General features: G+C 39.0%; 1 protein-coding gene and 1 pseudogene across 2 annotated transcripts in view; both read left to right on the forward strand.

Annotated features, from left to right (window-relative positions):
• Positions 1-8,310, forward strand: part of DNAJC12 (DnaJ heat shock protein family (Hsp40) member C12) — a 32,005-nt gene extending 23,695 nt beyond the window's left edge. Inside the window, exons 4-5 of one of the 2 annotated variants that reach the window (XM_036113880.2) lie at positions 446-650; positions 7,780-8,310. In XM_036113880.2, the coding sequence (XP_035969773.1) occupies positions 446-650; positions 7,780-7,865 (291 nt within the window). In that variant the 3' untranslated portion in view covers positions 7,866-8,310. Of the gene's footprint in view, positions 1-445; positions 651-7,770 lie in introns of both variants that reach the window. The other variant, XM_036113879.2, reaches the window with a different exon arrangement.
• Positions 8,311-9,939: 1,629 nt separating this feature from the next.
• On the forward strand, positions 9,940-10,446 carry LOC118549421 (large ribosomal subunit protein eL33 pseudogene; annotated as a pseudogene).
• Positions 10,447-13,585: the final 3,139 nt, after the last annotated feature.

Here is a 13,585-nt window from a genome sequence, read left to right on the forward strand (position 1 = left end):
TTTTCCTTTCTTTCTTTCTTTCTTTCTTTTCCTTTCTTTCTTTCTTTCTTTCTTTCTTTTTCTTTCTTTTTCTTTCTTTCTTTCTTTCTTTCTTTCTTTCTTTCTCTTCTTTCTTTCTCTTTCTTTCTTTCTCTTTCTTTCTTTTCTTTCTTTCTTTTCTTTCTTTCTTTCTTTCTTTCTTTCTTTCTTTCTTTCTTTCTTTCTTTCTTTCTTTCAGTAAGCTCTAGGCCCAACCTGGGGCTCAAAGCCACCACCCTGAGATCGAGAGTCACCTGCTCCACTGACTGAACCAGCCAGGCACCCCAAAATTAACATTTTTATTTTGAAATAAAACCTACAGAAAAATTCATAATAGTAGGTCAGGTTTTACCACACATTGAACTTTAAATATAGAATACTATATAATATTGATTTTATATTATGTGTCTGCTTTTAATTAATGTAGTCAATGCACTGGGCTGTCAGAGGTAAAAAAGATCTGATGCTGGAAGAATCTGACCAGCCTCATACCGACGAGATTGAAAATGAGGAATGGAACAAGCAAAGAGAAATAAAGAAAGAGGAGCTGGGTTCAACCACAGAGAAAACGGAGCAGAAAGAATCCAAGTCCTTGGAGAAGTCATTCTCCCCACAAAATCCTGATTCTCCAAGTAAGTGTAGTCATGTAGCTTTGCAGAACAAAGAAGGTCTGAAATTAAAGGGCTTGGTTTATACTGTATTTATTCTCAACCTCTTCCAACTAAACAGTAGTGCCAAATTTAAGGATTGCTTTATCACCTTAAAAGATACTTATTTGGCACTGACATAGATACTGGAAGACACATTCCTCCATACATGCCTTGCAAGGGAAAATTTGAGGCATTTCTGGGAGTGTCTTTTGCTGGACTGAAATAACACTGCCATTTATTGGGTATTTACTATGTACGGGAATGTTCTTTATGTGCATTAGTTTTACATGTATTATCTTGTCTTATATTCATTTCATATACATTAATTTATTTAATCCTCACTACAAGATTGTGAGGCTGGCACCAATATTATTATCATTTTACAGATGAGAAAACTGAAGTCCAGGGAGGTTGAGTAATTTCCCCAAAGCTCTACAGTTTGTATACAGCAGGGGAGGGGGCTGAACGAAGGCAGCTTGGCTTCAGTGTCTGTTTGTAAGGCATTGCACTACCTTGAGAAGGTACCTTATTTGGAAGTAGCTCTGTAGACATTCTGAATGATATATAGATCCACTGAAGCAGGGCAGTATAGAGGTTAAGCTCCCAAGGTACACTACCTAGCTCTACTACGTATGATCTCTATTACTTGGTAAAAGTTACTTAACTTCTCTAGATTTCAGTTTCCTAATCTATAAAATCAAGATCATAATGGTACCTTCTCATAGAGTTATCATGAAGATTAAATGAGATCCATGCAAAATGCTTAGCACAGTGATTCACCTACCAAGCCGGTCTTGGGTTAATGTCAGCTATTGTTATCATTTCTTTGTGTCTCCAGCCATCCCACTGTGTTGATCTATAGGTGTGTTATGTACACACACTACCATTGTCCTTCAGATTCTTGCTGGATTCTCAGGGTTGTGATTCAACACCTCTTTAGAATTTAGCCTTTAAACCAAAGGCTCCTGAAGGTCCTTGAATCCTTGAATACTTACTGAGGAAAAGAAGGTAATTAGATAGTTTGTGGTGAATTATAGTCTTTCTAGAAATAGTCATTTGAAATCTCCCTTTGGGAAGAACTTCTATATGCTCATTACCTGCTAGAATAAAGATTCTCAGGGTGTGATTCAGGTGTCTGTGCTGGTTACTCAAGATATCCCTTTGTGGAGTCCGCACATTGATTGCATCAGCCTCATATCTGGGCATGGTTATAATGTAACAAACTGATCAAAGCAGAAGCCCGAATTTCGCAAAAAACAGTGTTTTAAGCAAATACATGCATACAAACACCCACGCACAGGCAAACATACAAATATTTCTCTATTCAGCCCTGGAATGTTCAGATCTGTGCTTCCTGAACCCCTGGGGCCTCCCTGTGACTCTGTTTCAGATTCAGACCTAGTCTGAGTTCACCAGAACCGGGCGGGGGTTGGCGGGGCGCGCGGGAGGGTGTTGTGTGGCTGATCACTTCAGAGACTCGGGAACGGGGCTGGAATCCCTCGCATCAGATTCTATGAAATGTTCTCTTCCTTTAAAAAACTAGTTATTTAAATATTTAAAAACCCCAAATTGATAGGAGCTTGTTATTAGAAAATTCAAAGAATCATATATAGACAATGACTTAGTGTCTACCCCAGGCTCCCATCGTTCTCTGCTTCTATTTCCTGAAGTAACCAGTGCAGATGCCCAGGTGCGTCTCCTTCCACATTGTTCTCTATGCTAATACAAGCATATAGAAATATATGTTCACTTATGAGGGCTTTAAAAATAAAGAATGGTGTTACACTGCTACACAGTGCTGAAGAGCACAAACTCTGGAACCAGATCCCTGCTTTTCCACTGATGAGTTGCATGATCTTGGGCAAGCAAGTTAACCTCTCTGTATCTGTGTTTTCTTATTAAATGGCCAAAACATTAGTGTCTACCTCATACGGTTTTTTTGAGTAGTAAATAAATAAATTGTGTAAAATATTTAGACCAGGTACCTGGTAGGTGCTTTTTTTGGTGTTAGCTTTTATTATTATGGGGCTTCTCCTTAGACTCTTAGATTTAGAATTAACTCATCCTTTTATTTTTATTTTTATTTTTTTATTATGTCCTTTTAAACAGCAGATAAGTATTCCACAGGATAGATATATTGTAATTTACTCAAAATTAATTGTGACGTCAGGTTTTTGGGTTTTTTTTTTTTTTGGTACTCCTATCTTACTATTATTATTTTTTAAATTCCAGTGTAGTTAACAAAGAGTGTTATGTTAGTTTCGGGTGTGCAATGTGTGATGTCAGTTTTGATGCCCTCACATGGTGAAGTATATTCTCTTACTGTGACTGAGGAATGAAGGCGGGGTGGGGGGGAGAGCAGTGAGAGGAGGATCATTGTTCTGAGAAGCTGTTGCTGGAGAATAAGAATTATGAAATTTTACTAAAAGCTGCATTTACCATTTCTTAATGCCGTTTAAGAGATTATTGGCTGTAATTTGCAACGACGTGGATGGAACTGGAGGGTATTATGCTGAGCGAAATAAGTCAAACAGAGAAAGACATGTATCATATGACCTCACTGATATGAGGAATTCTTAATCTCAGGAAACAAACTGAGGGTTGCTGGAGTGGGGGGTGGGGTGGGAGGGATGGGGTGACTGGGTGATGGACACTGGGGAGGGTATGTGCTCTGGTAAGTGCTGTGAATTGTGCAAGACTGTTAAATCTCAGATCTGTACCTCTGAAACAAATAATGCAATATATGTTAAAAAAAAAAAAAAAGAAGAATGTAGCAGGAGGGGAAGAACGAAGAGGGGGAAATCGGAGGGGGAGAAGAACCATGAGAGACGATGGACTCTGAAAAACAAACTGGGGGTTCTAGAGGGGAGGGGGGTGGGAGGATGGGTTAGCCTGGTGATGGGTATTGAGGAGGGCACGTTCTGCATGGAGCACTGGGTGTTATGCACAAACAATGAATCATGGAACACTATATCTAAAACTAATGATGTAATGTATGGGGATTAACATAACAATAAAAAAAAGAGAGAAAAAAAAAAAAAGAGATTATTGGCTGTAATGAGTAGCACCGTAAAGTTGGAGTTTGATATACCAAAGTGCAGTCGTATGATTATTTATAACTTTATTTTACTGCAGCGTAAATATCTGTAACATCAACATTTAAGAAATATTATTCATGTGAGCTTTACCGAGACCGGAGTGGCTTCTCACATACCTTTTCAGCATATTTATTAATTTCCTTAAGCAATGGTTGATATTTACTTTGGAGGTTGCCTTTTGATGCCTCTTCTGTGATGAACATGTGTCAAATAGTGCCCATCCTGTTCTGACTCTTCACTGCAACCAGTAAAATATGGAGCACAGCCTCTGAAAACTGGTGTGTGAGACAATCTCACTTTTCCTTTCCTTCCACTTAAATATGCAATAAATATGGCCTCTGATAAATGCCATTCTAGAATAAAATAGTTTGTGTAACATTCTGGAATTAAAAAAAAAAGATCCTGTGTAGCAGATGTGTGCTGCCATAGTCTCTGGACATCTACCTTCCCATTGCCAACTCTATGGTTTCTACCAAAGGGCTTTCTCTGGCAATTGAGCCGGCTAGGCAGTAAGTGCCAGGGAATAAACACCTTTGGATGTAGCCATCAGATACTGATGAATGTGAGTGGGAGGCTCCTTTACTTCTCAAACTGGATTAACTCTGAGGGGTTTTTATATTGTCTTCCAGGGGTCTCCAATGCAATCAAGCCCCAGTTGCCCAGGGTAGCAACTTGCCTGATAATGTACCTTTTATAAACTTGGTTCCTTTCCCTACTTTCTTACCAGGACCTCTTTTTTTTTTTTTTTTTAAGATTTCATTTATTTGACACAGAGAGAGAGAGAGAGAGTACAAGCAGGGGGAGCGGCAGGCAGAGGGAGAAGCAGGCTCCCGGCTGAGCAAGGAGCCTGATGCGGGACTTGATCCCGGGATTCTGGGATCATGACCTGAGCTGAAGGCAGATGCTTAACCAACTGAGCCACTCAGGAGTCCCTCACCAGGACCTCCTTGAATCACCTTTCAAATTAAGCCACTTTATTGAGCCTGGCTCAGTCAGGAGAGCATGCAACTCTTTTTTTTTTTTTAAAGATTTTATTTATTTTTTTGAGAGAGAGTGAGAGTGCGAACATGAGCAGGGGGGAGGGGCAGAGGGAGAGGGAGAAGCAGGCTCCGCCCTGAGCAGGGAGCCCGATGTGGGACTTGATCCCAGGACCCCAGGATCATGACCTGAGCCAAAGGCAGACACTTAACCAACTGAGCCATCCAGGTGCCCAAGCATGCAACTCTTAATCTTGGGGTCGTGAGTTCAAACCCCATGTTAGGTGTGGAGCCTATTCAAAAACAAATAACAAATTAGCCTCTTCCATTCGAATTCTTGTTTGGGGGTCTATTTCTATTGGAACCCAAGCTAGAAAACACCTTTTTCAAACTACGAAATAACAAGTATATTTACAGTAGAAATGTGAGAAATGTGGTCAAACAAAAGGTAGAAAATACAATTTGTAATCTCAGCACCTAGAGACATATCTATTCTTGATCTTTTGGTATATTTTTATATTATGTTAGTATACCTAAAACTAAGAGGATCATACTGTACATATTGTGTATGTGTGTGTGTATTTCAATCATAGATTGTCAGAAATTTCCTTTTATTTTTTCCCAAAAAGGAAATTCTTAAATTTGTTTTCTCTGATAATTCTTTTTTTTTTTAAATTAACATAATGTATTATGTTGTTTCAAGGGTACAGGTCTGTGATTCATCAGTCTTACACAATTCACAACGCTCACCACAGCATATACCCTCCCCAATGTCCATCACCCAGCTACCCCATCCCTCCCACCCCCCACCACTCCAGCAACCCTCAGTTTCCTGAGATTAAGAGTTCTCTGATAATTCTAAAGACAGTACAAACAGATCATTTTCTTAAAAAACCACTGTCAACTGTTCTGTGCATATTTTTCTGATCAGATATTTAGATAATATTTTAAAATATCAATGGAAGCATATTTTGTACATTATTCTGTAACCTTTGTTTTTATTAAGATTTCATTTATTTATTTGTCAGAGAGAGAGAGAGAGCGCACAAGCAGGGGGAGTAAGAGAGGGAGAAGCAGGCTCCCTGCTGAGCGGGGAGCCGGATGTGGGACTCGATCTCAGGACCCTGGGATCATGACCTGAGCCGAAGGCAGACACTTAACTCATTGAGCCACCCAGGCATCCCTATAAACTGTTTTCTAACTGTCTGTCAGTTAGTGATATGTTATGAGAATTTTTCTATGACCATAAATATTAAAAAATTGTTAATGACTATTTCAAAGATTTTAACCAACTTTCTATTGCTGGAGATTTAGATTGTTTCTTGATTTTTAAAAAGATTTATAAATGGTGTCATGATAAATATCCTTATGGTTAAACCCTTGAGCACATCTGTGATTATTTCCTTAGGATAAATTTCTAGAAGTAGAATTATTGGGTTAAAAGTTTACACATTTTAATGAGTTTGATAAATTTTGCCAAATTGCCTGCCAATTTACCCTCCCTCTAGTAGAGAAGGAAAATGACCTTTTCTTTAATTTTTAACAAAGTTGTTTAGAGTTAAAGAAATCTTACTATTGTGGGATAAATTATTTGTATTTCCAGAGATCCTTTACCATTGACCTTTTACTTTTGGCAGCTGTTGGAAAGTTGTTTCCAATTTCTTTGCAAGTGAATTGCCCAAATTCCCACCACTGGAGACATCTATAAATATCCTTTTATTATTAATCACTTAAGCACATGAGGTTCTTTGATCCATATAAACTAATTCTTGTTGATAAGAATTCGAAAGTTGGCTCTACAAATCAAGAAGAGAAAGATCAATAATCCAAAAGAAAAATGGAGGGAAACTATATAAATAGTTTAGGAGAGAAAATACAGTGGCTTTTAAACATATAAAAAGATGTTAATCTCAATGTAATTAGTGAAATGATAACTTCTCTTAATGTATGCTTCTATGAATCAGTGAGACATAGGATCAACCATCCAGTTAAAAAAAAATGAACAAAGGAAATGAACAGAAAATACACAAATAGCCTTGGAACATATGAAAGGATGCTTAAACTCACTCATACCAAGAGAAAGGCAAATTAAAACTGCACTGTTTCCTAATCATCTGCCTGGCAAAGGTTACTAAGTTTTCTGTACTCATTCACCTGGCAAAGGTTACTGTTTTTTCACACAGTGTTAATGATTTACTGTTACGTTTTGTGACCACAGAGAAGTCCCTTACTTTTTTTTTTTTGAATGGGGTCTCCCCGTATATAATATATAAATAAATGAATATTTAATATCAAATATTCACAAAGGCTTTATAGAAAAATAAGCAGGGTGAGGGGTCAGGGAGGGATGGAGGTGGGGGCTGGGTACTATTTGGGTCAAGTGGCCAGGGAAGGAAGCTCCTTACAAATCCAGAATCTCAGGCTCCACCCCAGACACCCAGAATCAGAATCTGCCATATAACAAGATCTCCAGATAATGACTATGCATATGGAAGTTTGAGACACCCTAGTCTAACTAATTCCTACTCCTGGTCACTTTGAATGTGACTTCCTTCCAGAAGTCTTTTCTCATTCTACCTTTGTTCTACCTAGTCCACACTGAATGCCTTTCTCTGGTCTCCCATTCTCCTACGTGTTTCCCTCCATATTTTTTTAAATTTATTTTTTGGCCACATTAATAGTTTTCTGGATTCCTCTGTGATCCCCATCAGGAGACATGCACTGCTGTCTCACGGTACTCAGCATAGAGGCTGGCAATATGTAATAGGTGCTCAATAAATGTTTCTTTACAAATGAATAAATGAATGGATGCATCAGGCCAAATTAAAGTGTGTGTGTGCAGAAAAAAGAATTCAAAAGTCTGCTTAAGATAATCAGTTTCTATAAGATATTGATAATCCATATTAAAGACTTACTCTTGCATTTTATTTATTGCAGTGAAATCTTATCAGCAAGCTATTTTGCCATGACACTGTGACTTTTCTTTTCTTACCTTTCTGATTTTAAAATCTCTTCTGTGCTTTAAAGGTTTTTCAGATGTGAACTCTTGGCACCTACGTTTCCGCTGGTCTGGGGATGCTCCCTCAGAACTCCTGAGGAAATTCAGAAACTATGAAATATGAAAAGTCCTCTGCTCGATAGGAGAGACAGAAAGCAAGACCATCTCCTGTGCTGCCAACAAGTCCTTGTTTAAATCTTAAAAATGTTATGTTTCTCTGTCATGTTTGTGAATTGCTCAGTAGGGATTGATTCCTCTATCCTTAAACCCGTTCTATCATAATGTGTTTTTTAAATGAGAAAAATTTCAGACTAGTTTCTTTTAATATTTGAATACATTAAAGCTCTTAGATCCAAAGTTAGCTTGTATGGTATGTATTTTCCTGTTAATGTTATTTATAGAGCTCCATTTTAAAAAGCTATCTCTGTATTTAAATAATTCATTGATATACCATGATCTCTCTTAGTGCTGGTTGTACAAGAAATGTTTTCTGACTCTTGACTTAAAATGAAATGTGAAATTATGTGTCTAAACCCCATAGAGCAAAATAAATAACTTCCCAAAATTCACGATGAATTTGTAATTTAACTGTATTTTGAAAATAATTTGATTAGATATTTCTATTCTAATTTTAATAATAATTAATTTAAAATGTTATTATTTATTTGAGAAAACATGCTTTTACAAGACTTCTTTTGTTATATATAGCAAGTGATATATTTATAAACTATGTTCTCACAATGAGAATAAGCCTGTTAGGTTGGAATTATTGATGGTCATGTGTAGTCTGTGATTATTTTTTAGTTTGCAAACAAGTGAATGAAAAATTAAGAAGAAAAGCAATTTTATTTTATTTATTTTTAAAGATTTTATTTATTTGAGAGAGAGAGAGAGCACGCACGCACAAGCAGGGGGAGGGGCAGAGGGAGAGGGAGAGGGAGAAGCAGGCTCCCCGAGACAGGGCTTGCTCCCAGGACTCTGGGATCACGACCTGAGCCAAAGGCAGACACTCAACCAACTGAGCCACCCAGGCGCCCCAAAGAAAAACAATTTTAGAGCAGGGGTTCCTTAGTCAATGGCAGAGTTTTCACTGGTGTATAGCAAAATGAGAAAAAGATATAGGAAGTTTTTCATTTTTATTTTTTATTTTTATTTATTTATTTTTAAAGATTTCATTTATTTATTTGAGAGAGAGAGAGATGGCAGGAGAGAGCAGGAGCGGGAGGTGGGGAGAGGGAGAGGGAGAAGCAGACTCCCCACTGAGCAGGGAGCCTGATGTGGGACTTGATCCCAGGACCCTGAGATCATGACCTGAGCTAAAAGCAGATGCTTAACCAACTGAGCCACCCAGGCGCCCCGGTTGTTTATGTTTTTTTTTTTTTTTCTTAAGCTACATTATTTAGAAATTATGTCCTTTGTGGTTTAAAATGTGTTTCCTTTTATGAAATAGTATCATAGTAGATTGTGTTTGCAAGGGCTGCTATAACAAAATACTACAGACTGGGTGGTTTAAACAACATTTCTCACAGTTCTGGAGGCTAGAAGTCAAGATCAAGGTATCTGCAGTTTTTTGTTTTTTTTTTAAAGATTTTATTGTGAGAGAGCATAAGCAGGGGGAGCGTCAGGCAGGGAGGGAGAAGGAGAAGCAGACTCCCTGCTCAGCAGAGAGCCTGATTTGGGACTCGATTCCAGGACCTGAGCTGAAGGCAGATGCTTAACCAACTGAGCCACCCAGGGGGTCCCTGCAGGTTTGTTCTTTTTTCTGAGGCCTCTCTTCTTGGCTTGCTGCCTTCTCAATATGTCCTCACATGATCTTTCTGTGTGCACACACATCCCTGGTGTCTCTGCTTCCTCTGCCAGTCATATTGGTTTCGGGCCCCCCACTAACAGCTTCCTTTGAACACATTCACCTCTTTAAAGACCTTATCTCCAAATAAGGTTACATTCTTTTTTTTTTTTTAAGATTTTATTTATTTATTTGACAGAGAGAGAGAGAGCACAAGTAGGGGGAGTGGGAGAGGGAGAAGCAGACTCTCCACTGAGCAAGGAGCCCGATGTGGAACTCGATTCCAGGACCCTGGGATCACGACCTGAGCTGAAGGCAGATGCTTAACCGACTGAGCCACCCAAGTGCTCCCAAATAAGGTTACATTCTAAGGTGTGTCAAATCCAAAAATCAGGGCCAGCTGTTTAGAGAATTATTTCTATTAAAATTTTACCACTTCAGGTAAGGGGAGCTCTTGTTGCTGAACTTTGGGTGCAAATAAGTGTGGCCTGCTGGGAACAGGACTCCTATAACGCCAAATAATGTCTGGAAGGCTGTGGTCCAAGGCCATTTTTGCTGGCTATAAGCGGGGTCTCCGGAACCAGAGGGAGCACACAGCTCTTCTTAAAATCGAAGGTGTTTATGCTCGAGATGAAACGGAATTCTATCTAGGCAAGAGATGTGCTTCTGTGTACAAAGCAAAAAACAACACAGTGACTCCTGGTGGCAAATCAAACAAAACCAGAGTAATCTGGGGAAAAGTAACCCGTGCTCATGGAAACAGTGGCATGGTTCGTGCCAAATTCTGAAGCAACCTTCCTGCTAAAGCCATTGGCCACAGAATCTGTGTGATGCTGTACCCCTCAAGGATTTAAATTTAATGAAAAGTAAATAAAGGTGTAGATTTGTTCTCTTGTAAAAAAAAAAAAAATTTACCACTTCAGTAAAATGTGATTTGGCATTGTTATCATATCTGCAAATTTTACTTCAAAAATAGAAACAAAGTAGTTTTTTAAGGCTTGTTTTTAATTTTATTGGAAAATAAAGTGTTTATTCAAAGAACATTCAAAGACTAAGAACTGGGGGTGCCTGGGTTGGCTGCGTTGTTTAAGCACCTGACTTGGGGTTTAGCTTAGGTCATGATCTCAGGGTTGTGAGATTGAGCCCTGCATTGGGTTTCGTGCTGGGGGGTGGAGATTGCTTATAATTCTCCCTCTCCCTCTCCCTCTGCCCTTCCCCACCCCTAAAAAAAAAAAAAAAAAAAAAGAGGAAGGACCTGTGTGGGAGTTGGTGTGAGGAATAAATCTCAAGCTCAGCCAGACTGGACATGGGGCTCTTCTCCACAGAGCTGGAGTCTCAGGGGAGGCCTGGCTGGGGGACCGCTGGATCTGTTAGAAAGTCAGGAAGTGGTCAGAGAGCACCAGGCCACAGTGCAGAACTGGGGTCAGGGGTGGAGGTCAGCCTCTGCAGCCTTAGCAGCTCACCAGATACATCCCCGGGGTGAAAAAATAGAGCATGTTAAGTTAATAAAATGAGCTTTAGGGCTACAATTGCCTGTCATAAGGCCTGTATGGCCCAGGTGGGCCCTCAAATAAATACTAGATCGAGTAAGGAATTTTTGAATCTAAGAATTAGGGTTTTAATTTTTTCCCCCTGTTTTCCACCAGACTGATTTACAGCACTGATGACATTTAGTGCTTGTCGAGGGGAAAACCACTCCACTGCTAGTCCACTCTGTTTTTATTACAGATGCCTTTCCCAGTTGTTGACAAGATAGAGACCAGCTCTTGTTTATTTTCTCTCCCATGATGGCCTGAAACCTCCAAATAAGAAATGAGAAATAGCTTCACTTGAATGTGGGTTTATGATGGGTCACGCTTGATCCCACATAACTTAGTAGGAGACCTTTTATTCTTAAACACTTACATAGTTTCCTGAAATTAAAGTTTATAAAGGGAGGGAGCTGTGCTTTGATAATATAGTTTTTCTCTTTGAATGAAAAGTAAGGGGAAAACTGGACAAGTCTTTTTCTTTTTTTTCTTTTTTATTTATTATTATTATTATTTTTTAAGATTTTATTTATTCATTTGAGACACAGAGATACTGAGAGAGAGAAAGAGAAAGCATGAGCAGGGAGAGAGGCAGAGGGAGAGGGAGAAGCAGGCTCCTCGCTGAGCAGGACCCTGGGACCATGACCTGAGCCGAAGGCAGACGCTTAACCAACTGAGCCACCCAGGTGCCCCTGGATAAGTCTTTTTTCAATAATTTGTTTGAATTCTCCAGTGTGTCCAGCACAACTATAGTCACATGTAAGTATAACAGCACATTTTCAAAGCCATTTATTTTTGGATTATGGCTTAACGTCATGACATAGCAAACTGATTATGAAAAGATAATTTTACATAAAAGTTATAAGTTCTTAAGTTAGCTCTAAATGATGAAGATAATTTTTTTCTCTCATGTTTGATATTGAATGATATTGAATGAATGAGATACATTTTTTAGAACATTATTATGTGATATTGTATTAGCATTTGTATAAGATATAAAAATGCTTAAGTCATGTTTATGCTCTCAAGTAGCTAATAATCTAGTGAAATAAGATAGGCACATGAATATCTTATAGTTTAACAGAGGTATATCAAATTAATTTAAAGTATGCAATGTGTTTAGAATATGCCTGGCACATAGTAAGCCCTATGTGTTAGTTACTATTCCTACTGTTTTATTATGTACGTGTGCTCTAGTGACTGAGCCAGCCAGGCACCCTGTTATCGTGTGTGAAATCTTGATAATCAATAACAGATGCATGGCTCAGTTCCCTGGACCACCCCTCAATCCCTGTCCCCTGATTCTCCATCTCAGAGGCATCATTTCTTGTATATCTTTTCTTGGACATCTTGTGCATTTATACACATACATGTATTTCTCTCTCTCTCTCTCTTTTTTAAAGATTATATTTATCTGACAGAGAGAGAGCGAAAGAGGGAACACAAGCAGGGGGAGTAGGAGAGGGAGAAGCAGGCTTCCCGCAGAGCAGGGAGCCCGATGCGGGGCTCGATCCCAGCACCCTGGGATCATGACCTGAGCTGAAGGCAGACCCTTAACCAACTGAGCCACCATGGTGCCCCTGTATTTCTCTTCTTTACATACATGGTAGCATACTATTTACAGTGCTGCCCACTTTCCATTTATTCAGTTGATATATCCCGGAGATTTTTCCATTTTAGTGCATTAGTGCTAACTTGTTCTCTTTTTTATTTTTAAGATTTTATTTATTTATTTGACAGAGAGAGAGACACACACAGCGAGAGAGGGAACACAAGCAGGGGGAGTGGGAGAGGGAGAAGCAGGCTTCCCGCTGAGCAGGGAGCCCAATGCAGGGCTCAATCCCAGGACCCCAGGACCATGACCTGAGCCAAAGACAGAAGCTTAATGACTGAGCCACCCAGGCACCTGTAACTTGTTCTTTTTATGTGCTTTATAACATTCCATGGTGTGGATGAACCACACAGTTTATTTAACTTGTCCTCTACTCTACTGATGCCTTTCAAAGTTTTTTACATTTTTTTCAATCACAAATAACACTGTAATGAATAGCTTTGTACATAGTATTTCTTGCTTGTAAAGTATACTTGTAGGGTAAAAAGCAAGCACCGGATGGATCAAAGAGTACGTATGTACATTTAGATTTTGATTACCACATTCTTAAACATACAACTGATGCAATTTGGCAAGTTTCAAAGATCTTAGGGTCATTGGATAGGAAAACCCAGAAAATAAGGTTTTGGGATTGTTGCTTGCAGGTTTTTTTTTTTTTTTTGGTTTGTTTTTTGTTTGTTTGTTTGTTTTTTTAATCTAGGCCGCATTTGTTGAGTGGCTCAGCTTGAAGCACTGTGCTTATGGAACAATTTACCCATCACCTCCACAGACCCTTGATATCAGGGGGTGACCAAGATATAAAGCAATAATAAAACCAGAGTTTACTTTTCTTCCAGTAACTTCTCTCGGAGCCAGGAAGAGAACTGAGTGTTTTTTCAGTGTTATGGCTTCCTGCCTTCTGGGTGTCCTGAGATGCT

The sequence above is a fragment of the Halichoerus grypus genome, chromosome 7 (assembly GCF_964656455.1).
Source record: "Halichoerus grypus chromosome 7, mHalGry1.hap1.1, whole genome shotgun sequence".
In the NCBI taxonomy this organism is placed as follows: domain Eukaryota; kingdom Metazoa; phylum Chordata; class Mammalia; order Carnivora; family Phocidae; genus Halichoerus; species Halichoerus grypus.